This window comes from Solanum dulcamara, chromosome 8 (assembly GCF_947179165.1).
Source record: "Solanum dulcamara chromosome 8, daSolDulc1.2, whole genome shotgun sequence".
In the NCBI taxonomy this organism is placed as follows: Eukaryota; Viridiplantae; Streptophyta; class Magnoliopsida; order Solanales; family Solanaceae; genus Solanum; species Solanum dulcamara.
Genome location: NC_077244.1, coordinates 14697631 through 14723601, shown reverse-complemented (window position 1 = coordinate 14723601; position 25971 = coordinate 14697631). Strand labels below are relative to the sequence as shown.

The 25971-nt window shown below is 34.8% G+C and overlaps 1 protein-coding gene across 1 annotated transcript; it reads left to right on the top strand.

The window, feature by feature from the left end:
* Positions 1 to 9581: 9581 nt before the first annotated feature.
* LOC129898798 (uncharacterized) lies at positions 9582 to 24449 on the top strand. The gene is made up of 3 exons (XM_055973483.1): positions 9582 to 9832; positions 18411 to 18642; positions 23844 to 24449. Exons 1-3 carry the CDS (start codon positions 9723 to 9725, stop codon positions 24138 to 24140), a joined length of 639 nt encoding a protein of 212 aa, XP_055829458.1. The 5' UTR covers positions 9582 to 9722; the 3' UTR covers positions 24141 to 24449.
* Positions 24450 to 25971: the final 1522 nt, after the last annotated feature.

Genomic DNA, 25971 nt, shown 5'->3' with positions numbered 1-25971 from the left:
GTTACAACACTAATGCTATTAGTCTATCAAAATACATTGTGCATCATTCGAGAGCTAAACATATAGCTATTAAACATCATTTCATTAGAGACCATGTTGAAAATGGAGATTTTTTACTTGAATTCATGGTTCTGAAAATCAACTTACAGATATCTTTACAAAACCTTGACTGGAAGAAAGATTTTCTTTCCTTCAAAAATATCTTGGAATTATTTCTTTTACTAATTAGGATCTCTACATGTTAAATGCTTTGCTTGTTAATTTTTTTTCTGCACCTTAAATATTTGCTTTGATAATTGTTCTTTTTTCAGAAACTCTTCCCATTCTTGTTACATCAATCTTCTTCCCCTCTATCAACCGTCGTTCTTTTCTCTTCATTCAAGGAACTCCTCGACTTCCTCTTTTCTTTAAAAAGAACTCACCCCTCCATCTCTCTTTGCTATCTTCTCTCACAATGACTTGAACTAGATCCATGGTCACTCAAAAGAATGTTGTTGAAAACTCCAGTTCCTTTGAAATCGATTTCCTCTCACTCTCCTTCGACTTCTCTTAAGTTGAGTCCTCTGTTAAGCCTCCCTCTTCAAAAAAGAGACCTTCGTCTATCAAGAAAAAGGAGATCAAGAAGGCTTGCTTTGATCCCATAGTAATCTTTGGACCAGAAGACATGCACAAGTTCTGAGCAATTGAGCAGAAGCGGAAATTTGATCTCTCAAGAAATGACCACTAGTACTAGGTCGTGTAATCAACTTGGAACAACCGGAAGAATCTCACTGTCAGGTAAGTTTTATCTTTAGAACTCAAAAGTTGTCTCTGCTCTTATGACTCTGTGGTCTTGAATATTATGAAGAATATGTCTGCATGTTCTATGCTAATCTTCGTGTCTCTAAAGGAAGTAGGGATCTAGAAACCTTAGTTTTGGAAAATCATTTCATTGTAAACAAATACTTGTTTAAAGATGTGTTTGAGTCCGAATTTTCTGGTAATGCTCTGTTCATGAATGGTGTTTGGCCTGAAGAGTTTGAGGTCTCTCTGGAAACCGCAAAGGCAATAGTCGTTGAGCCTAATGTTGATTTATCTGACTTTGGTCCTTTGTCTTTATGTTTTGAAAATCGCATTCTAGCTCATATTATTGCTACAACTCTGGTACCTCGAAAAGGGTTTCTCAGTATTATCTCAAATAGGGATGTGCTTGTCCTGTACTATCTCTTGAAAAAGTATCAAATCAACTGGGCTATTTGGATTTGTGAGTACATGTTGAAAAGTGCCGAAGATCAAAATCCTATTGCTAGCCTGCCCTATGGTTTTATTATCTCTCGTATCATAGTCGACTCTCTGGTAGATCTCTCAAAATACAAATCAATCAAAGTAGTTGCCACCTCTGACACTAGGACTTTCTCTAGCATGGGATATGTTCTTGTTGACAACGAATGACACAAGAAGGATTTTCTTAAAGCAAGGATTGACAATCCTAAAGTTAGTCGGGCGTCTGTTGATTCAACATCTCTTCTCTTCAAGGAATTTAAGGAAATTAAGACTTGTCTGGCTTCTTTGGAATCAAACATGCAGGTTATGCAAGAAACTGCTGGTAAGATTTTGCAGATAAGCAAGGATACTAGCACTGATTTGGGGAAGCTGCATCTGTTTATAGAAGGATTGAAGAAGGATGGAGTTAGGTCTATGGAGTTAATTCTATTAGAGCAGGATCCGACTCTTCCAACAATGAGTTGGCTATATCTTTCTAGACTTCCTACTCTAACTTCTCTAAGAATGATGAGCATTCCTACAACTCTTTATGAAGGAACATTTTCAACACTCTTAAATATTTTCTTGGTGATCGTTGACTCTGGTAGTTATGTTTCTTATGCTTAGACACTATTTCAAGCGATATGTCCCTTTCCACTTTTGGACTGTAAAATTGGGAATCCCCCCCCCCCCTCACTCTAACTATTGAAGTTTTTGTCAAGCTATGTTAATTATATCTGCATATTTGCCTGTATACTCCTGTGTTTCTTTATTTTGTTTTCCTTTTTGATTATGCCAAGGCGGAGAAACTAGATAACTATACAAGGAAGACAACAACATAAAGACATGGGGAGCTGCTAAAGGCAGGGGGAGCAGCATTACGACAAGTTAAAAACAGTATTGCATAGTTAAATGTCATTATCAAAAAGAGGGAGATTGTTAGTAATTGAGATATTTTGATAATGATCTTTCTTTGTTGTAGGAACACAACCTACAAGCAATTAATCATACAAGGAATGTTGACTCATTATAATCAAAAGGCAAAGGAATGTGAAAGTAGAAAGTAAATCAATTTGGAGGAAATCAAGTAAGGAAGGTCAATCTCAAGGAAATAAAGTGAGCTACAATCGGGAAGAAATCAAGCAACAACAAAAAGTTTGATTAATACCAAGCAATCCTCAATCAAGACCATGAAAGAAAGGGACCACTAAATTAGGGAACTACATATACACATATGGAAGACGGCAAAGATTCTCTTAATCCCCAGAATACTCTGTGCGAGACAGAGATCTATCCAAGGAAGATGGAAGATCTCACAAAGGAAGATTTTAGATGAACATATTTGATATGAACGTGCATACTCAATCAAGGAAAAATTAAAAATCATTGATTGAATGAAATCCCTTGGGTTTTACTTTATAGAGCTAAAATGGCTACCTCACAAAACCCATATATATAGTCCTCCTCGTCTAGCTAGATAGTAACACACTTCATTTGAAATTGTACAATTGTTTTCTTTCATCTTTCAAAAGCTTTGCAATCATCTACGTCTATAATTATAACAGTAAAGAGAAAGAACTATCTCTAGCATAGGTTATACGAGTTGAGGTTGCATTGTGTCAAGAAGTCTGATTTGCATATCAGATAGATCCTAAAGTCTCATCAATGTTTCACCAAAAATCTCAAAAAGCTCTGAAGAAAACCATTGTAACCCAATGGGACTGGACTAAGCACCACATTGGTGATCCGAACTAGGATAAAATCTCTATCTCTTTTATTTTTAGTTTTGCATATTTTATATTACCTGAGATACTAACTTGTAGGTTAGTAAACTCTCATTTTCGAGCAGTCGATTCAGAAGAAAATTTTAATTCACCCCCCTCCCTCTGAACTTTCATATGTTATTTTTTTAACCCCTAAGCTATGTTCTGCTTCTCAGGTAAAAGTTATTACGTTTCCTATAAATTAGACTTCGTAAAAATGGTGTAAAATATTTTCCATGAGGCGCAACTTGTTCTTTGAAGTCCTTGGGGTAAGTCTTACCTCTAAGGCAAGAGTTATAGAACATCTAATAAAATCAACACATAATATGGTAATGCTAAGTCTTGCCCATGAGGCTTAACTTGTTGTTTGGAAGTCCTTACCTCTAGGGAAATAGTTAGAGTACCTCATAAATCAAAACACAATGTGATATTGTCAAGTCTTACCCATGGGGCTCAACTTGTTTGAAAATCCTTGGGCTAAGAGGCAAAAGTTATAAAGCATATGATAAATCAAGAAAAAATGTCGTAGTGTCAAGTCCTGCCCATAGGACATAACTTATGAAGTTCTTAGTTTAAGTCTTGCCTCTACACCAAGAGTTATAGAATATCTCATAAATCAGGACACAAAAAGACAGTGCAACTCTTGTCCCTAGATCGTAACTTCTTCTTTGAAAGTTTTTGGGCTAAGATTGCCTCTAGAGCAAAAGTAATAGAATATCTCATGAAATTTCTAATATATATATCAAAATTTAAATAGTAAATATGAAAAAAGTTGTCTTGAACCTTGACACTTGAATTTAGGAATTATTTTATTTAAAAAAAATACAAAATGTATAAAACAAATAGCTTTTTTAGTTCCATAATTAAAAAAAATGAAAAGAGAGAAAAATAAAGATAAGCATAAAAAAAGAAAAAAAAGAAGTAAAAGAAAAAAAACATAAGAAAAAAAGAAAGAAAGAATGAAAAGAAACAAAATACGTAAGAAAAAAAAGGAAGGAAAAGGAAAAAAAGGGAAGAAAAAAAGTTAGAAATGAGAAAAAAAAAGAGAAAAAGGAAAAAAAAAGAAATAAAAATATAACTTTTTTAGTTTTATTTAGTTATCAAAATACAAGCTTCTTTTATTTTGTTAGGTTTGGAGGACAATTTTGTCCAAGAAATTTTCATTAAATAAATTGATGCTATTTTTTCAAGACTTTTCTTATGGGGAACAAAATATCATGATTAGCCTTAAGAAGACCATTTGCGAACTTAACCCCAAACTGGGCCACAAATGATGAGCCAACTTTGCTATGCCCAAGATGTCATTCTATCCTAGAGGTCCAGTTTGGTGTGATGTGTCAAATGCCGTGGCATACCAAATCAAATGAATAAACCAATAGGATCATGACACATGTCAAAGTGACCTTACATGTCTAGCTAAATCTGTTGGATTTTATTTAAATTAAATTATTAATATAAGTTTTCTTAAATGAAAGAGTGTATCTTTTCATTCTTTAGTTGGTGTTTTATAATGAAAGAGTATGTCTTTTCATTATTTAGTTGGTATTTTATAATGAAAGGTTGTGTCTTTTTGGTTACCACCAATTCTATTTAAATCTAACTACTACAGATTTACAAAAAAAAAATTTTGCAGAAAATATTTTCTTTACAACATTCTTCAAAGAAATATTTTCTTCTTCAAAAGATAAAGTCTTCAAGTTCTTACTTTTCAATAAGATTTCTTCACTATTTGCTTAGTGCAGAAATTCATAGGCTTATCATATCCACTAAAACTATTTGCATACAATTTTATAGTAATCTCGTGGAGGAGAGGGAGCAAATATCATTTTTAAAAAAGCGTTTTACACGTGTTTCAAGGCTACAATTTTGTGTTCTTTGTTCTTATTATCAAACATTCATCGTAGTGTTCTTCCTCATATAAATTTGTGTCCTTGATATATATTTTCCAACAATCTAAAAATGATTTTTGCCTTTTGGTTTAAGGGCATTCAACACCTTTTTGAAGTTGAAGAATTATTTTATTTGGTTTGATAGTATATTTTTTTTATCATGAATTTTGACACTATCAAAATCATGAATCAAGATTTTATCCGTCTTGATCGTTTTGAAGATGCAAATTTCACAAGATGGAGGGATAAATTCAAGTTTATGTTGACTGCTTTGGAGATATTTTATGTGCTTGATTCAAGCCTTACTCCGATTCCTTCACCAAAGGATGATGATTCTGAAGAACTTAAGGCACAAAGAAAAAAGGGGAGGAAGATGAAATCATGTGTAGAGGTCACATTCTCAACACATTTTCAAATCGTCTTTATGATCTCTATACTGTTGAACCTTCGGCAAAGAAAATTTGGAATGCTTTGAAATTCAGATACAAAGCCGAAGAGAAAGGTACCAAAAAGTTTCTTGTTTCTAAGTATTTTGAGTTTAAGTTTAATGATGATAAGCCTATTTTGGCACAAGTGCATGAAATACAGGTTATAGTAAATCAGTTGAGGGTTGCGGGAATTGAATTTTTTGTGCCTTTTCAAGTTGGAGCAATTATAACAAAATTGCTAACATCTTGAAAAAGATATAGGAAGAAAAATCTCCATGATTCTAAAGAATTTTCTTTGGAAGAAATTCAAAAGCACCTTCGAATCGAAGAGGAATCAAGGGAGAGAGATAAGAATGAAAATTCTTATAATGACAATAATAAGGCCAATGCTTTGAATAAACCCTCAAACAAATCTGACAAAGAAAAATCAAAGAAAGAAAATTCTCTTGGTCCTAAAAAGGATCAAAAGAAATTCAAGAAGTCCAAGCAAGATGGTTGTTTTGTGTGTGAAAAACTTGGCCATTATGCTAGAGAATCCAGATTTAGAAAGATCCAGAAATCAAAAGTGAATTCAACAAAAAAAAAAGGAAGAGAAATTGTGGTTGCAGTTATCAAAGTTGGACCTCTATATCGGATGGTTCCTAATCCTACATTCTATAACTGAAGTTGTGTTGGGGAAGAGATTTTGGCTCTACTTTCAATGGGGGTGATGTGTTTAAATTAATATGTCATCCTTTGAACATGTGGAGATAGGTTGTTGGCAAGCAAGATTAAAGTTTATTTTTGTGATAAAATCATTTAAAGTGGATAACACTGTTAGTGTGGATATCTTCTTTGACAGAGTATATTTTTCTTTGTATGGAATAACCAAGAAGACACTCTGATCCTGAAAGATGGACGATGAATTTGAAGGAACGGGATAAGTGTCGATTGTCAAGGGGGCACTAGTTTAAATCAAAAAACATTGTTAAAGAAGTGAAATTTGAAAATTAATCCTACTAAGTTGCTGAAGTATCTGATTTAGCAGAAAATTAACCGGAGATACTAAAAGTTGTTTGGGTTATACCAAATTCTCATGGTTTATTACATAAACGGTGACTTCGAATCTAAATATGGTAAAAGTGATCATATCAAAGAATGGAGTATGACAAAATCAAGTTTTATTTTCTTAACCTTATGTATGAGTTTTCTTCCCTTTCTGATTTTGTGAATTTATTTTCATAAATATTGTTAGGGTAGATGACTAGATGATATAGTGGTGATGATCTTCAAATGCTTGATAATTTTAGAACTAATATTTTCTTATGTAATCATTATGAGTCGTCGTTTTTTCATAAAGATCATATGTGACGTTTATTTTCAAGTTGTGAGCTGATATGAAGTATTTCATTTATAAGAATCATATCAATACTTGAAAATTATTTTTATTATTTTAAGATTGTGAGAATGAATGACATGTATTATTTGATACTATTTAAAGGTTAAAGACATTTTTTGACTTTGATGATTTGAAAGAAGCCTAGTAATTGTGTGTACTTTATCTAATTGTGGTTTGAATTTTCATATGTGATGAAAAATTCTTTGAAATATTCAAATTGTGGAGGCTTATTGATTATGGTTAGAAGTTAATATTAGACTTAGCAATATCTGATATATATTTGAAGAACACAATTATTTATGATAGTTAGTATACCTTAACTTTACGATTTTAATGAATATTGTGATACTGTGTGATAGTTTAACGATATGTTGATCATAAGAAAATAATTCAAAATCATAATAGAAACGAGAAGATTTTCATTTTCACATTTATAATGAAGGATCATGGAGAAATTGGTACTATGCTGGGTATCAAGATTAAATAAAATAGTGGGGGTACTGTATTGAGTTAATCTCATTATGTTGGAAAAGTGCTAAAAAAATTTCGTCACTTAAATATTAAAGAGGTCAATACCCTATTTGATCCTTGATCAAGTTAACTAATGATGATCAAAGAATTATGACTTAAATTGTTAAGCAAGTGCTATTGGAAGAGCCAATATTTGAGTTCTTGATTTTCTTTAGAAAACTAAAGATTTGAGAAACTTATATTTTATACTATTTTATAAGGTTACATTTAGTGACAATCAGAGATCGAATATGTCAGAAAAATAACTTTTTCATATGATGGATCTTTACCTTGAGAGGAGGTACAATTTCTTGAAATAAAGAAAAACACTTGCATTAGTAGAAGCACGGAAAGGAGTCGAGTGGTTGAGAGATTTCTATTATTTTAGAAAATTCATGAACTTTGCAAAATATGAGCTCAATTTTGTGATAGTCAAGCCTCTCTAACTCGAGCATGTAAATATTATCTATTGAAAAGTCAAAATGCATAAGTCATTGACATTATTATGTGAGAAAGTTAATTCAAGATGGAATGACTTCTATCACATTGGTGTAGTCAAAGAATTTGACTAATCTATTTAATTACGAAATTTATTAGAAGAAAGTTATCGAATACAACTTCAAGTTTGAATATATTAAAACTCCTTATTTAGGTCCACCAATAATGGCAACCCTACCCGACACTATGAAATGAATAGTTATGGGTTCAAAGGGTAACACCAAGTTATTGATACGTGGATGTTTCGATACTAAATTAAGAGATATACTAGTACTGGTTGTCATAGATTAGAGGTTTGAGTTCTAATACTCTTAATGAGGTTCAGTTCTATGAATAAGTGTCTCAAATATGACAAAGACACTGAAAGAACTTTACCTATATGAACATAGAAGTGATGCCGCTTCGATTGAGAGTTGGAGTTACTTTCATAAATGTTCATGAATTTGGATAGCACATGGACATTAAAGTGCTAAGCATATTTGAGTGGAAAGCAGGAATACGATGTTTATGTGTGTAATGTCATCGATGTTATCACAAGGAATAACATGTTCAAAGCTATTATGCTACATGGAATTTCGATTCCGTCTTGTGACATTATACTAAGGTAATGTTCAAATCGAAAGATACATTACTTTATGCATGAATATAACTTGATCTTTGTGTCCTAATTTATATTTAAACAAATGAGGGATTGTTGGATTTTATTTAAATTAAATTATTAATATAAGTTTTCTTAAATGAAAGAATGTATCTTTTCATTCTTTAGTTGGTGTCGTTTAAATAAAATAGTATGTCTTTTCATTCTTTAGTTGGTGTTTTATAATGAAAGGTTGTTTCTTTTTCATTCTTTGGTTACCATCAATTCTATTTAAATTCAACTACTACAGATTTACAAAAAAACTTTTTACAGAAAATATTTTCTTTATAACATTCTTCAAAGAAATATTTTCTTCTTCAAAATATCAAGTCTTCAAGTTCTTGCTTTCAATAGGATTTCTTCACTATTTTCTTAGTGTAGAAATTCATACGCTTGTCATATCCACTAAAACTATTTGCATACAATCTCATAGCAATCTCATGGAGGAGAGGGAGCAAATATCATTTTTAGAAAAGCGTTTTGCACGTGTTTCAAGGCTACAAGTTTGTGTTCTTTGTTCATATTATCAAACATTCATATTAGTGTTCTTCTTCATATAAATTTGTGTCCTTAATATATATTTTTCACCAAAATCAAATACCAATAAAAAATGTGACATATGTGTATAAATGACATGTTCTGACTAATCAAATATCGTCATGTCATTTGAATCTGTTGGCCCCAAAAAAACCTGTCTTCATCACTACTCCTCTGCCATGTCACTTAAATTTGATTGGCCAGAGAAAGCCTATCCTCATTACAACTCCTCCATTCCACAACTATAATAAGGGACATCATAATTTGAAAAATCCACCATAATTCTAACAAGTCAAGTTCAAGAAACAACTCAAGATGTTTAAAGAACAAGCTCAAAGACCGTTGGATCCAAAGTATAAGTTAAGAACAAGTTCACCAAATTCAAGATCAAGGTTAAAAACTCTTAAATTTATATTTGAAAAGACGAATTAGAGGATTCATAGAGATTATAATGCTTATATATTTGAAATAAAATACTATAATTGTTACGATATTTTTAATATTAATTATTATTTTCTCCATGTGAATTTTATTGTCTATAATATTTATCAAGAAGTTTTTGCACAATCCTTTTTTTTTTCCAAAAGCTATTGCCTGAATGTGATTTTACGTTTTTCCCAAATAAATTCTTCTTCCATAATCAAACAGGCAGTTTTTCTTTTTTCTTTTTCTAAAAAAAAAGTATGATTATTCAATACTTATCTTCCAAATGATTAAGCGACCGGCAAATACGACAATATTTGTTGTACAATGCTAACTGGAATCCGGGTTCAATTTAAGTTATAAATTTCCAAAAAGCCCTCTCCACTCTTCTTGTCTCACTTCTTCAGCAAATTAAGAATGGCGAATGGGGCACCAGTTTCAACATCAAAGGGAAGATGGAGCAACGTCTCCAAATATGCTGCTACTATTTTCTTTGTCATCATCTTCCTTCAGGTCCCTTTGTTTAGGTATAACTGCAAACTTGAAATATCTTTAAAATTCATTTCCATAATCTTGATTCTGAATTTTACATCAGGGATCGATTTCTTTCATATGAATTTTATTTTATTGTGATTCTACTAAGATAATATAAGTTCGATTTTGTACCTATTTATGTACTGAGGAGTACCCACTAACGTTCGTGTTTATTTTGCGTCAGATCTGGGTTCATTGAATTAAATGAAGCTTTATCTTAGTTATGGTTGATAGTAGAATTTATAATTGATGCCAATTTTATAAGGTTGACTTGTGAGTATTTACAATAACAATAATGTTTCCCAATTCCCAACGATCTTGCATCAATGTCGCCTAGATCCTGATTACATATTTGTTTACTTTCATTTGGGAAATAAACGGAGCTTCAGAGGCATTATTTTGATCTAAGTTAGTTGTGGTTTATATCTCCAAAATTTTAAGGGATTCCTAATATAAAGGGCAGCTCGGTGCACTAAAGCTCCCGCTATGCGCAGGGTCCGGGGAAGGGCCCGACCACAAGGGTCTATTGTACGCAGCCTTACCTTGCATTTCTGCCAGAGGCTGTTTCCAGGTTTGAACCTGTGACCTCCTAGTCACATGGCAGCAACTTTACCAGTTACTTCAAGGCTCCCCTTCAAGGGATTCCTAATATGCATAACGAATATTTGTAACAAAGTTTAAGATCTTTTAATCATCTGGATTTTAAGTGTTCTATGCATTTGTTTATCATTTCCTTCAACTACCTTGGTAGAATTCAGTGCATAGATTCTTTTGAATGTAATCCATAACTTTAGTAGACTATCTTACTTGGCAAGTGACTATGAAGTTAATTAGTTGAGGGGCAAAAGAAAGCAATGAAATGGAATGTCCTAGATACTCCAGATGTGGTCTTCAGATGGTAGTGCCGTAGTAAGTTGAATGTTGAGGAAATCTTTTGCAGTTTGATGTTAGATCGTAGCTACTTGTTTAAAACCGACTGCGTTTGTATCTCCCATCCCAAAATTTCCAAGTCGTGCACACTTTGGATGGTCGTGCCTGTCATCTTATTCACTTTCTAGTACATCTATATTTCTAGTCCCAATGCATTTTATTTGTTTTCTTAATGTCCTCCTAAGACCTAATATCTCAATATGGGTGAGTGGTGGGTGGGTGAGTGAGTGGGGTAACAAGCAGATGAAACGCCTTTGTTTTCATCTCAACTGTTGCTTAAGAAGTTAATACACTTGAACTTTTGCAACTTTGGTTTGGGTAAAATATCTCTGATCTCTAGTTTTCACTTTTCAGATAATACTACATTTCCCTCTTAGACCAAGTGTTATGATTCAATTGTATGCTTGTTGATGGTGTGAATTTTGATTATTAATTTTGAACTTAGATTGATTATCATTCGGAATAGCAATTCGGGTAGAGTTGACGTTTGTAATCACATTATTCATGTTTTTTGTGTCCGTTAACTTGTCTCAGAGGCAGTGAACGGTCAGTTATCTTGAACATGGTGAAGGAGTACTTTTTGAATTATTTCAATTGAATTTATTTCGATTATTTTAGTTTAGATTATTTTTTATTTTGAATTTTATTTAGAAATTTCTAAATAAAAAAGAAAAAACAGTAATAAATATAAAAAATAGAAATACTAAGGAAGAGTAGGATTTTTTTAGGGAATGATTGGTCTGTCAGAAAATGAAAAAGGCGTGAAATTCGATTTCATCAGTTATTCTTTGAACATGGTGACAGTATTTCGTCTCATTCAAGCAAACTGATATCATCACTGCTACTCTTTTTGGGTGTGGATATGATTGAGCACCTGATGTGAGTTTTATTAGGGAAATGGATGGATTATGAATTGGGGTGGCAGGTGAGTACCTTATAGAAAATTAGCTGGGTGGGTTGTCCTTAAGAGAAAGGAGGGTAAGGTCCAGGAAGGTTGCTGTCTGAGGAATTTTCTTGTTGGAAAATGGTTTTGGGGCTCCCCATTGGAAACTCTATTTTTCTTAAAATGATTGATAACAAGTTTGGCCTTCAACAAATATGATTGAAGGTATCTATCTGCAAACATTTCCCCTGTTTTCTCATTATTGCTCATAGTATTGACAATGAAAACCTTGTGCTTTCCTGGAAAGACATTTTTTTTACCTTATTTATGAAAGGGGGTCTGGTTTCTTCCTTATGGCCTTTTTCATGTTTTTATTGTACTTCTCGTTCACAGTGATTTTGCACTTATTCATTAGGAGAGATTTTTGTGCCTTGAACTTCTAATTTTTGCTTGAGTTGAAGGATAGAGCTTGAAGATTTTGTAGTTCTACAATTCGTGGGCTTGTTCACTCGAATCTTTGCCTCTTATCTAACCTGCCTCTTGCCCATCCTCACTGCCCCAAAAAGATAAAAAGGAAAAAAAAAGAGAAGAATTTTCCAAGAAAACATTTTCTAGGAAAACAAGTGGTTTCTTACTTATTGTCTAGTGTTCGGTATGCAAGTAAAAAATTTGTCCTAAAAACATTTGTATATATCTAAGACAAAACTATGAGGATGGTGGGGGGGTGGGGTGGGTGGTTGTAAGGGTGGGGAGGAGACAACGCGACTTGTTTTCTCTATTTTCATTGGGGAAGTCATTTGCTTTATTTTTAAGGAGCTTGCTTTCCTAAAGAAAATATTTTCCAAATTTTTTGACCAACTGAACAAGAGATAATAGGAAAATCCTTCATACCAAACACAACCTTAGAGTCTTACTTTTCTTGTCTTTCGTAGGAAAGCTATAGTTAGCTGGAAGAGCTTACATGGTTTTCAGGTTAGGGTGGTACTATTCTTGTATCACTATTATGACCTCTACCAGACCAAATAGTGGTTTCTTGATCAGTTCACTGTATGTCATACTCATTGTGAGAACTTGCTTGATTTGTTGCTGTAGTTCCTCTTTTGTAGAATAACACAAAATATGTTTCTTGACCAGATAGTGCTTTCTTGATCAGTTCACTGTATGTCATATTCATTGTGAGAACTTGCTTGATTTGTTGCTGTAGTTCCTCTTGCTAGAATAACACAAAATATGTTTCCTCCACTTAGCTAAGCGATTTGTTTCTCAGATATGGATGGGTTTTCTTACATTATTCCCTCAGGGAAAACAATCTTGAATTGTAGGAGATTTGGATAGACTGAAATGCTTAAAATATGAAAGAGCATCACTTGCCTCATGTAATGCATAGTTTGAAACCTTTTCTTCTTTTTCTTTTTTGATAAAGCAGAGAGTGATTTCGTAACACCGCGGTCTGAAGCATAGGGCTTAAAATCTGCATGAACTAACTAAGCTCTCAAGGTGATGTCGTGTATTTGAGTCATTTGGGATAAAAATATTAAGGACAAGTTTTGATATTCTTAATTAAGTGATTAATTTGATCATCTGAATTTCATCGTGTGAGTGAGTGTTGTGACTGAACAAAGCTTTTCTTATACCTGAGATATTGAAGTTATGATATGAATTGGTAACTTAAGTAAGGTTTAAACTCATTCTTGTTCTTGAATGGAGGTTTGTTTGGACCATAAAGAGTGGTGATGCTCAGCTAGGCATTATTTTTACAAGGATAGCGGGTGGCTTCAGTAATAGGTCTTGGACAAAATTGAAGCCACCTCATGTAAGTTTCAAAAATACGACATACTTTTACTAGCTCGCTGAGTAACTTAATGTAAAAGAATAGTCAAAAGGAAAGAAGCTTTGATCCTAAGACTAGTTGCGGATTGGATTCATTATTTTATTTGGGCAGAGTCTAGTCGTGATTTTGACTGCTTAAGTAGCTTCTGCCAATGGTGACAGGACTTACGTTGTCTATCCGGTGAAAAGTCTTCTTGTCATAAATTTTACTAGTATGATCTATTTTCGGTGACTGCTTCGAGAGCACTATGTCTCCTTTCCAGTGAATGTTTGTCTTTTCTGGTGATTGTTCGATAACACTTCTCTTTCTCATCTCTTTTGACTATTTTTGGGCCTATTCCGGCCATTTGGCTCTTCTTTAGGTCTCTATTTTACGCCACCATCCAGTTACCTGACACGTTATTCTCCAGTATGCTAACAAATCATCCTCCTGTCGGGTGACACATTATCAGTAAGTTAGAACGAGTCAGTTGAGATGCCATCATTCAGTTGGCATCATTCATTGACATGTAATCATTATTGTCAAGTGGCATGTCATCTCCAATAAGTACCACGTATAGAGCAATAGTTTCCTGTCAACGTCACGTGCCTGTCCTGCCATATGTTTCCATTTCCAGTTAGCGCTACGTCGCGGTCAAACAACAAATCTCTCCAGTCAGCATCTTTCTTGAGCCAAGCCATTGTCCAATGCCACATCGCTGCTCTAGTAACGGCTCATTAATGCCACATCACTGTCCAGAAACTCGTTATGTTCTAGTTGTCTTCCAGCAGCACGTGACTTCTCTGTTTGCATTACGTCATTGTTAAACATGTTATCTTTCATTTAGTGCCTTAATAGAGCCATGTCGTCCTCGACATATCACTTTAGAGTTTAGACAGTGCCACATCTACAATCTGTTTCCATCCAACGACATGCCAATATTTACATGGCACCATGTCAACACCTTGTTGTCGTCCAGTGATACATCACAATTTTATTCACACAGTGCCATGCCATCAAATAGTGACCTTTTTTTGTTGCCCGGCACAACTTGATTACCTAGTCAAAATTTGTTAACTCTAAGTTGATCTAGAGGCAAGGCTGAGATGGTTCAGACATGTGAAGAGAAGACACACACGCCTCAGTGAGGATTAAGAGGTTGTCTATTGTGGATGTAAGGAAGGTAGAGGTAGACCTAAGAAGCCTTGGAGAGAGGTGATTAGACAGTATATGACTCACCTACAACTTACCGAAGAAATGATCCTAGATATGAAAATATGGAGTCTGGGATTAGGGTCGAAGTTTAGTAGGTTGAGTGTTGTCTAGTTCCATTTTTAGTATTGTTATTAGGGAAAAGGGTCAAAAATGCCCTTAAACTATTTGAAATGAACAAAAATGCTATCCGTTTATATTTTGGACCAAAAATGCTCTTGCTGTCAATACTTTGGTCCAGAAATACCCCTATTGTTGTTTAATGGGTCAAAAATACCCTTTTTCAAATAAATATATATATATATATATATTTTGAACACATTTTTTTCTAATAATATTTCTTTTATTAGCAAATGTTTATTCTATTTCAATTAAAAAAATATTAAAAAATTAAAAATATTTCTTATTTTATTATAATTATTTTTTATCGTTATTTGAATAAAAATTAATAATGGATTTATTATGATCTCATATATATGACATATATTATCCGTTAAAACATAAAATACATGAAATTATTCTTTTTTAATTGATAAAATGAGATTACGAAGAATAAAATAATTTCCTACATTTTAAGTGGTTTAAAAAGAAAGAAAACAAGAGTAGTGTTTTTTAAAAAGTAATATTTTTATAAGGAACAAGATTTGTTTTTTCTTAAAAAAAATATTTATTTGGAAAAGGGCATTTTTGACCCATTTTGTAACAACAGAGGCATTTTTGACCCATTAAATAACAATAGGGGCATTTCTGGATCAAAATATTGACGGTAAGGCCATTTTTGGACCAAACTATAAATAGAGGGCATTTTTGTTCATTTCAAATAGTTTAAAGGCGTTTTTGACCCTTTTCCCTTGTTATTATTAGTCTCTTACTATCTTATTCTTTGATTTTAGTATTACCTAATGTTTTATTTGCTTCAGTTATCTTATTTTCTTGGCGTTGCTACTATTCTCTTTTTCATTGCTTGCAACATGACTTATTCGCTGCTATATTTGCTTTGCATACTTGTATTTATATGCTTTACGTGAGCCGAGGATCTATTGAAAACAGTCTCTCTACCTTCATAAGGTAGGGGTAAGTCTGCAACACGCCACCCTCTCCAGACCCCACTTGTGGGATTACACTGGGTATGTTGTTATTGTTGTTTAATTTTAAAATATAATTTAATATGGTTATATGATAAAATGTGTCTATTTCTGTTGATCCTCGGCTCATTTCCTTCTCTCTTCTGGTTCTCACCCTCTAGTTTGTTTGACAAGCACAAATAATACCACTCTGTCAATAACAAAAGAAAATGCTCCATATGTTTCAATTTATGTGGCACCCTTTGCTTTAACACAAAGTTTAAGGAATAAAATAGACTTAAAAAATTTATGGTCTAAAACAACGGAAAAGCGTCAAATATACTCCTCTACTATTATAAATAGTTTAAATATACCTCTCGTTATACTTTGGGTCCAAATATACCCCTCTTGTTATACTTTGGGTTCAAATATACCCTCTCATTATATTTTGGCATAAATATACCCTCAATTTTAACGGAAAAACACCTGTCAAGCTTAAAATTAAATGGCCTACCCCCAATTTTATATACCCAATTTGTTTAGAAACTCACCTATCTAACCACCTGACCCAATCAAACTTAGTGTTTCTTCTTCTCTACAAGTTTAACAACCTTTACCACCATCAAAGCTATGGAAAATTATAATGGTGGCTTCCATAGCTGCTGGTGTTCAAGTTGGTTGGGCACTTCAGCTCTCTTTGCTTACACCTTTTGTTTAATTGCTTGGAATTCCACATCAATTTGCCTCTTTAATTTGGCTATGTGGAACAATTTCTGGTATGATTTTTTAGCCCGTTGTCGGTTATTACAGTGGCAATAGCTCATCCCGTTTTGGACGTCGCTGGCTGTTCATTGCCGCCGGCGCTGCACTTGTCACTATAGGTATTTTCCTCATCGGATTTGCTGCTGACCTTGGAATGTCTTCGGTGATCCCCTCGGAAAATGATCTAAGCCTCGTGCCGTTGCTGTTTTCATTGTTGGGTTTTTGGATCCTTAATGTTGCTAACAACATGCTACAGGTTGTGATTGGGTTGAGTTTCTGATCATACTTAACTGCCAATGAATTCTCGATTGAGCTAGCTGAAGGAGCAGCTTATGTATTTTTTTTGATGAAGTAAATGTTAAGGGGCAGCTTATGTTTCTGCTCATGATGATGAATTAAATTGGTATGTTTCTGGTCATGATGACCCTTTTCCGCTAAAACAAGCCTTAGATATTTGTGTGACTATAAATTATTTCATTAAGGGTAAAAGAGGAATTTAAAGTTAAATTGTTTCTAATTATCGAAATATGTCATTCTTTTTGGGACGGACTAAAAAGGAAAGTGTGCCACATAAATTGAGAAAAGGGCAGTAGTAATTTATTTTTCAATAGTTTTGCGAGTAACATGTATGCATTCATAGATGACAATTAAATTATGTTTAGATTAATTGAACTTAAGTTGAGGAATATTAGAGAATATTCCATAAGTTTGTGTTGGATATGAAAGAATATTCTTATATTCCAGAAGTTTGTGTTGGATATGAAAGAATATTCTTATAATTAATATTAAGATAATTACTACCTTGTTAGGCATACAGAAAAAAATACTTACCATATTGTATATAGCTTAAATCTCCTACTTAAGAAGTCCCAATTTTTTTGTTGTTGTGATAATGGTAGTGTTCGGGCATGCTTGCACACACCTTGACTATTCAATCGAGTATTTGCTACCATCCACCAATACAGTATCATCCAACTCTATCTAGACAATCAAAAGAAATCACTTAACATATTTTGCCTCTGTTTGTACCCGGGGACCCTGGTAGCAATGGTGCTCATCCCACTTCAGTGACCATTTAGCCACATCCTTAGATGCTATAAGAAATCCCTCTTGTGCATTATTAATAAACCATGTCAGTAAGAAGTTTCCTCTTTTTTCCTTTTTCTTTCAGACAACACTTCTCATGCATGCTTGACCTCAGTGTTACGGCTGGTTGGCATTCTTACCAAAGTAGTTGATCTCTAATAAATGGATGTCTTTTATCACGGGGACCGTGAGATGCTATTCTCAAGTTTGGAATCATGAATTTCTGTACTAAATTAATTTATGTTGATTGCTAAGAATCATTATCCTATCGGACACAATCTCTATACCTTGGGGGTAAGGTCTGTGTATACTCTACCCTCTCCACACCCCGCTTGTGGAATTATATTGGTTATTTTGTTGTTTTGTTGCTAAAATTATAATCGTACTGCTAGAGTTAGTAAGTTTCATTTAGGGTCCACCAATTATCAGAATGATGATCATATTCCATGTATCTGTGAATAATATGCAATATTTAAGTTGATGTTATTGATAAGCAATTTTATATGAACTTGCAGATAATCCACCTTGGGAAAGTTAGGAGGTAGTTTTTTTTTGAAGGGGTTAGAGGAGTGACATCCTTCTTAAAAGCACTAGGTCAAACTTAGCAGTCATGGGTAGAATTATGAAGCTTGGTTTGCCTCTTTAGTTTTATATTCTGACCATATAAATTATATTAGGGTGACAAAGTTTCCTCACTTTTCTTTCGTGAAAGTTAATCAGAGTGTTTAGTAGCATTCACCATGTTTTATAATTGGAAAAGGAACATCTCTTACAAGAATTATCCATTATTGCTTACTCCTTCATCTCCGAATATCTTCCTTCAGGGTGCCATGCAGATCTGGTATGTGCTCAACGCCTATGCAAGTCACATCCTCCCAGTTGATTTCCAGTGAGATCTTTCCTCTTTCATTAGTGAAGGCCATGCTCTATCCTGGTGCAGTTGCTAATTTCTTAATCACAAGCAGGACGGTTCCAAGCTGGGATAATCTGCTAAACATCTACAACCTGACTAATGTGAAGGAGGCGTCAGCCGTAACTGACCTACAACGCTTGGAGGTTTGGCCTTAAATCTATATTTCTCATTTTATGAGTACTTTAAGGTTGTGGTCTCCATTCTCTCTCTCTCACACACAAAGTGAGAGAGAGAGAGAGAGGCAAGTACGGTTCTAGCCATATTTGTTCTATTTTTTTTTGAAAATGGCAACTTCAGCATTAAGGGCATGCTGGCCACCACCAAAAAGTGTCAATTACAAGCTTCCTATCAAATCTACTATCTGATCTATATCTACTATACACAACTGTTTACACCAAAAAATTAAAGATATTAGACAATTCCATTTGACCTCGTGTATGGAATTGGATCTATCTTTAAAACATCCGCCATTCCTTTCCATCCAAACTTACCACCATATACATGATGGCATTAACCTCCACCATCTCCTCTGACTCTTGCCGCCTCCTCTTCTTACCCAACTCTTTAACAGCTCTGATGTATGTTCTGGCATTGTCCAATTCAGGTTTGAAATGCTAAGGAACAAATTCAAGACTTGGTTGGTAAAATTACAATGCAAGAAAAGGTGGTTGTTTGTCTCACCTGTCAAATTACATAAAAAACATTTGGGGACCAGTTGTCTACCCTTCTTCTGTAGTACTTCCTGTGTTAAACAAGCCCTCTTTATCACTAGCCAAGTGAAGCATTTCACGTTTGTAGGAATGTCCCCCTTCCAGAAATAGTTCCATTGATGCTTTGGATCTCCAGTCATCAGTTGGAGACCTCTTCTGTAGGCACCGCTAACTGAGTAAAGACCATCTTTTTTTATCTTTCCATAGCATCCTGTCTCTGGCATTTGTGTCTATACTCATTCCACCTAACTTCCCTAGTAAATCTGCAATGCACCCTTTCCACCTCCCAATCATTGAGAAATCTTCTGAAAACTAAATCCCATCCCTGTTCTGTCCAACAATCACTTACATTAGCATCAGGGTTCTCACAGATTTGAAAGAGATCTGGGAAGACATCCCTAAGAGAGGATTGTTCTATCCAGATATCCTTCCAAAATTTAGTTTTACTGCCACTTCCCACTTTGATAAATAGGTCCGCTTCCATTTGTGGCCACAAGCTTCTGATTGTTCTCCATACTCCCACACCCTAAGGTTCAATTGTGTTCTCTGAACACCAGGGGCTTAGCTCACCATACTTAGGTTTAATCACCTCTTTCCAGAGAGCATTTCCCTCCAAAGTGTACCTACACAACCACTTTTTCAGCAGACTTGCATTTTGCAATCTCAAATTTCTAATTCCCAGCCCCCTTCTGTCTTTTCTAAGGAGTGCAGTCCTCCAATTAACTAAACTATAGCCTTTTCATTCCTTGTTACTTTGCCATAGAAAATTCCTCCTGAACTTGTCCAATTGTTCCACTACTTTTGCTGGAATTGGAAATAAGGACATCACATAAGTAGGTATAGAGTCGAGAACAGAGTTTATAAGAATCAATCTTCCTCCTAATGAAAGATATTGAGCCGTCCATCTAGATAGCTTTCTTTCAGTCTTCTCTAGGATGCCATCCCATATTTCTAAGGCTTTGTGACTACTACCCAAAGGCATGCCTATATAGGTGGTAGACAGTTTCTCCACCCTACATCCCAGTATCCCTGCTAATGGTTGAATCTGCAGGACTTCATTCACAGGCAAGAGGCTACTTTTTCCCAATTCACCTTCAACCCAGAGACTGCCTCAAATAGTACCAGTATCACTCTAATATATCTGATCTGTTCTGCTACAAGTTCACAAAAAATGATGGTGTCATTTGCATAAAGCATATGATTAATTTCTCTCACTTGCCCTCCCCCCCCCCCCCTCCCTCTACATCCCACTTTGAAGCTCTTAATCCATGTGTTTTGTGCTGCAATCCTCATCATACAATCAAAACCCTCCATTGCCACAATGAAAAGGAAAGGGATAGAGGGTCACCCTGTCTCAGTCCCCTTTCTGATTCAAAAAAAACCCACAGGCTCTCCATTTACAAGCACAGAGAACCTGACAGTTTTAATGCATGTCTCAATCCATTTCAATCATCTACCACCAAATCCCATCTGGCTGAGAATATTTAAAAGAAATGACCAATTTACATGGTTATAAGCTTTTTGTATATCCAGCTTGCACAATATGCCCGGGTTTCCTTCCTTTATTCTCGACTCAATATATTCACTAACTATGAGTGCAGCATCCATGATTTTCCTCCCCTTCACAAAAGCCATCTGATGTTTGTTGATCAGTTTGTCCACCACTTTTTTCAATCTTTCAGCCAAACACCTAGCAATGAGTTTGTAAACACCCCCTACTAAGCTGATTGGTCTAAAATCCTTAAGTTTGGAGGCTCCAGCTTTCTTTGGAATTAATGCAATGAAAGTTGCATTAAAGCTTTTTTCAAAGACTTGGTTGGAGTGAAAAAACTGAAAAGTTTTGATAATATCTTCCTTCATTAAATACCAAAATATCTGGAAAAACACCATTGGAAATCCATCCGGCCCAGGTGCTTTCTCTTTTGCACAGAAGTTTAACTTTCAAGAATTTCATCATCCTCGAAAGGTTTCTGCAGCCACAACTGCTCCTCTTCAGTGATCCTTGAAACATACAGTAATCTTTGTTCAGGTCTCCATCTTTCAGTCTCCTTGTATAGAGATTTATAAAAATCTTGCAGTGCCCCTTTAATCCTGACTTGGTCCCTTATGATTTCCCCCTCTACCTCCAATTGTTCCATTGAGTTGAACCTTTTATTGGAGGTTGCAATTTTGTGAAAAAATTTCGAATTTTTGTCCCCGTGCTTTAGCCATTGGATTCTAGATCTCTGCTTTCAGGCTATCTCCTCTCGTTTCGCCACTTCTTCAAATTCCATACTCAAATTGGTCTTTTGCAGTAGTTCATCAACAGTGAGTGGCCTCTGCTATTGAATTGTCTCCCAGCTAGATATTTGATTAAGGATATCTTCTTTCCTTTGTTTCCAATTTCCCCTGTTGTTCTTACTCCACTCTTTAAGCTTTGCTTTCAATAGTTATAGCTTTTCGGCTAGAATGTAACCTGGTCTTCCAGTCTCATGAAAAGACTCCCACCATTCTTTAATCTTTTCTTTGAAGCCCTCCACTTCTAGCCACCATATTTCAAATTTATAATAAGATTTCCTTCACCCTTCATCACCGCAAGACAGCATGATGGGGTTGTGATCAGACGCCATCTTGGAAGGACAACATTGATGTATCTGAGTGAAATTTTCCCCCATTCTACAGAGTGCAAAAATCTATCGATTCTGGATGCACAATTATGATCCTCTCCTCTTCTCCAAGTAAAAGATCTTCCAAATAAAGGAGGATCCACCATCTCCAGGTCTTCAATGCCAGATGAGAACTCTATCATGGCACCATCTTTCCTATGACAGTTTGTCCTCTCTGTTGGAAATCTTGTGACATTAAAGTCACCACAAACAACCCATGGCCTATCAATATTATTCTTCATCTCAAGAAGCTCCTACCAGAGAACTCTTCTACTCCCCCTATTGCAGTCTGGCCATATTTGTTATGATATAGTTTATTAAAATTATTGAAGCTGGTTGTTAAAGGTTACTTCTTTATATTGTTTGTCATTCTTAATTTCATGAATTTGTCACTGTTTGTGGATGCCTTTAGTGTTCATTTGATTTCTGTTTGCCTTATTCTGTACAGCAAGGCATGTCCGCCGTGCTTAATTTGTTTTGAACGTACACTTTTTGATATATACTCCGTGTTTCTTTTATTTGCTTACTCCCTTTATTTCAAATTAGTTATCATATGTTTTATATTTGAATTATATAGGAAGTTTGTCCATTTACACTCATTGAATACTATCACCTTACTCAAAAAGTGACGGGGACCCATTTTTATATCAATAAAGGTTTGGAACTTTCAAAAAATTAAGTTAATGTCCACTTGGCACTAGTGCCCTGGACTTACCTAAATTGGGGTAGGGAATATGTATTTTAAGAGGGGTTGAAGAGTGAAAAGGATGTGATTCTCTCTAGAACCTTAGACTATTTTAAGACGGGTCCAAGAGCAGAAAAGGATATGATTCTCGCTAGAACCTGAGACAGCAGCTATCCAATGAAAAGATACGTCAAAATCTCTCTTCTTATGTGTTCTCCAAAACTTTTATAAGATCTTGAAAACTTGAGGAAATATTTGAAGTCTTTTATGTAGTAGGAAGTTGATACAGGGAGGAATTTCAAGAGATGCGTTACAAGTTGCATGATCCTTGTGCTAATGGTAATTTCTTGAAATGTTTGGTCATCCTTGTTACTGCTTGGTAATATAATCATCAGTGTGTTGGTGGTATGTCTTGGGAATAGTGAATATTAGGGCTACAATCAGATCTTTTAGTAGTATTTAAGTTCTAATAGATGCGATTCTCAAGCTCAAGCTCTGCTAATTTCCATTTTGGAATATTGACTACAACATTTCTGTGGAAGCAGTGACTTCTGACACTGTTTGGTCAGAAATACATAGATATAAACAGAATAGGTATACAAATAATAAAAATGACTCTACTTAATGGGTTGGGCTTCCTAGATCGATGGCCAAGTGCGTTCCTAGTTTGCAATGCATCATGAGTTTGACTCTCTGCAGCGATGGATTTTCATATTTTTTTTTATTTTCTAATAAAGTGACTTTACTTTTATTTTGTAAAAATCTGGTTTTGAGTTAGGCTCGATCCCAACAACTCCTTACTTAAAAATGAACATTTTTACCAGCCAACCAAACATACAATTTACATATGAAACTTGGACAATATAATATTTGACATATTGAGCAGGTTCAAGCAAAAACTTGAAAGAAAAAATTACTATTTCTAGAAAGCTGCAGTAATTTACATGAGTTGTGCTTTATTATTATATATGATTTGAATAATTTTTTCATTAATTAATAATTTAGTTACTTATTTAAATGTCGACACCGCTTACGAAAAATCCTAGCCACTGAGACCGGAAGGCCTTGCTGTTAAAAAGATTTCATTCTCAACTAATCTTTTTGGTGAATATATCTTATAGCGAATACCCATCAAAAGAAAAATAAAAATGAACTGTCCATGTAACATTGGGAGAATAGTGAGATCTTGTCTGAGTTTTGAACATTCTCTTCACATCTGCAATGATCTTTTGTTTGATTATACATCACCTATTCCCTCCTTTGGTTTATCAAGTGGCTATCTTCATTTTATTACTTTCTGGAAGGTTCTTGCTGGAAGCTATTTTGCTGTGGCTGGAGCTCTTATAGGCATTTTGAAACCTGGAAGGATGAGCATGTTTGGCACGCTACTTATTGTTTGGGGCCTTATCAAGGAAGGGATACTTAACAAGCCCACAAAAGTGGACCCTGAGAGGGCAGTGTATGTCTACCCGACAATGTTGCTAGCATTGGTATGTTCTTTCATGTCTGTCAAGTATGATATGAAAAAGGTGACAAGAGGTGCCCCAGCTAGACCTGTTGCAAAACCTCTCAAAAGTTCTTCGAAAGCTAAGCTGAAATGAGCATGACTTTCATGCTTTTGACGGGATACAAGCACCATACATACCCCCCCCCCCCCCCCCCGGCCCGTCCCCTGCTTTGTCATCATATTTCTTACTGCTTATGCAGTGCCTGAGGTCTAGTCCTTTCATTCTCTTTTCCATGAGAAATGTATTCTACATGTTTGTTTGAATTAATGAGGTAACTGTCTGGACTTGTAGTCTATTATGTAATTGTAATACAGGAGAAGAAATCTGGAGGGTTTCTATGGAACTACTATTGTAGTAAGTACAGCTGTAAATTTTGAAGTAGTTATTATGCTCGAGTATTCACATCTCTGATTTCACTGTCTTTGAGAAGGATCCTAGGAAATGCCTCAGGAAAATGAGGGACGGGGGTTGGAAAAATGTGTTATCTGTTTTTGGTTTGTGGATTTGTTTCACTGATTACTTCTCTGGGCAAAACCAATTAAAGTGTGGCTTGAAGGACAGTGCATGCTGCTTGTGTTTTACCTAAGAGTTATCCATATATAATCATCTTCATATTATCTTATTTGGTCAAGTTCACAACAGAGACATGTTCTGTGTTCTAGAGTGTAACTATTTGATTTGGCAAGATGTTATTTTCAGCTTGAATTGTTTTTACCTTTTTTTCTGCAAGGAGATTGTGGGAAATGAATGATATTGGAAGCAGATTTTGGCACACCGCCAGACTGTTTTGGGTTATTATTCTCTTGATATTTTTGACGAGTGACGAATGACGATTAAAAATTCATGTAGTTCCAAACTAACAGTGCTCGAGCCTTCTTCTCTTCTGTTCAGATCTTTAATGCGACTCCCATCCTTGATCAAATTAGCAAAAAAATAATACCAAAAACATTTTTGTCTCAACAAATCATCCCTACTGACGGACGAATCACAAAATTATTTATTTCCTTTTGTCTAGTTTTTGGGCAAGTTTGGAGTAAAGTACCAAATACATGGATGTATGGATGCTATGAGTACCCCCCCCCCCCCCCGAGCTACGCGTATTATATATTCAGATCAATCTGTGGCTTGGGAAAAGAATCTTGTCTGCAATCGTTCTAGTAATAGAGTTTAAAATTATAAACAACTTACCTGTCGTAACAGATTAAATTGTAGTTGTTTAGCCCAAAATTTGTTTAATAAAAAAGCCAGTTGCATTTGGTTGAAAGGACCGGGTCTTTTACAATAAAATTAGGGAAAATTAAGTAGTAAGGCAAACATACGGTATGTATTTAATATACATCACTATAGTTTGGAATAATTATTATTAATAGCTACTGTTTTAGAAATATAGCTATGCTAGTGCCCATTCTCTCTCTCGCCTCTCCCTTCTCCCTTCTCCCTCTATTTGCCTCTCTCTGCCTCTCTCTCCTTTCTCTCCTTTCTCTTTACCCTCTCTTGCTCGCCTCTCTCTTCTCTTCCCCTTCTCTTTCACCTCTTTCCCTCTCTCTCTCTCTCTATCATATCATATATTATTAAAAGTGGAAAAGCTTCAACCTCCAAAGTTGAATTACTATTTTACTCCTACACTAAATTAAAATCTAATTAACTATTTAAATAAATAGTAAAGTAATTAAAGTCTTATTTTATTCACATAAATGCAGAATTAATAAAAAAAACTATTTGCAGAAGAGCTGTGTCGATGCCCTAGTTAGGAGGTGCAAGCGGTTGAATTTGGGGGTTATACGGAGGGGTAGGGGTAGACCGAAAAAGTATTGGGGAGCGGAGATTAGACAGGATATGTCGCAACTTCATATCACCGAGGACATGACCTTAGATAGAAAAGATTGGAGGTCGCATATTAGGGTAGAAGACTAGTAGGGTAGAA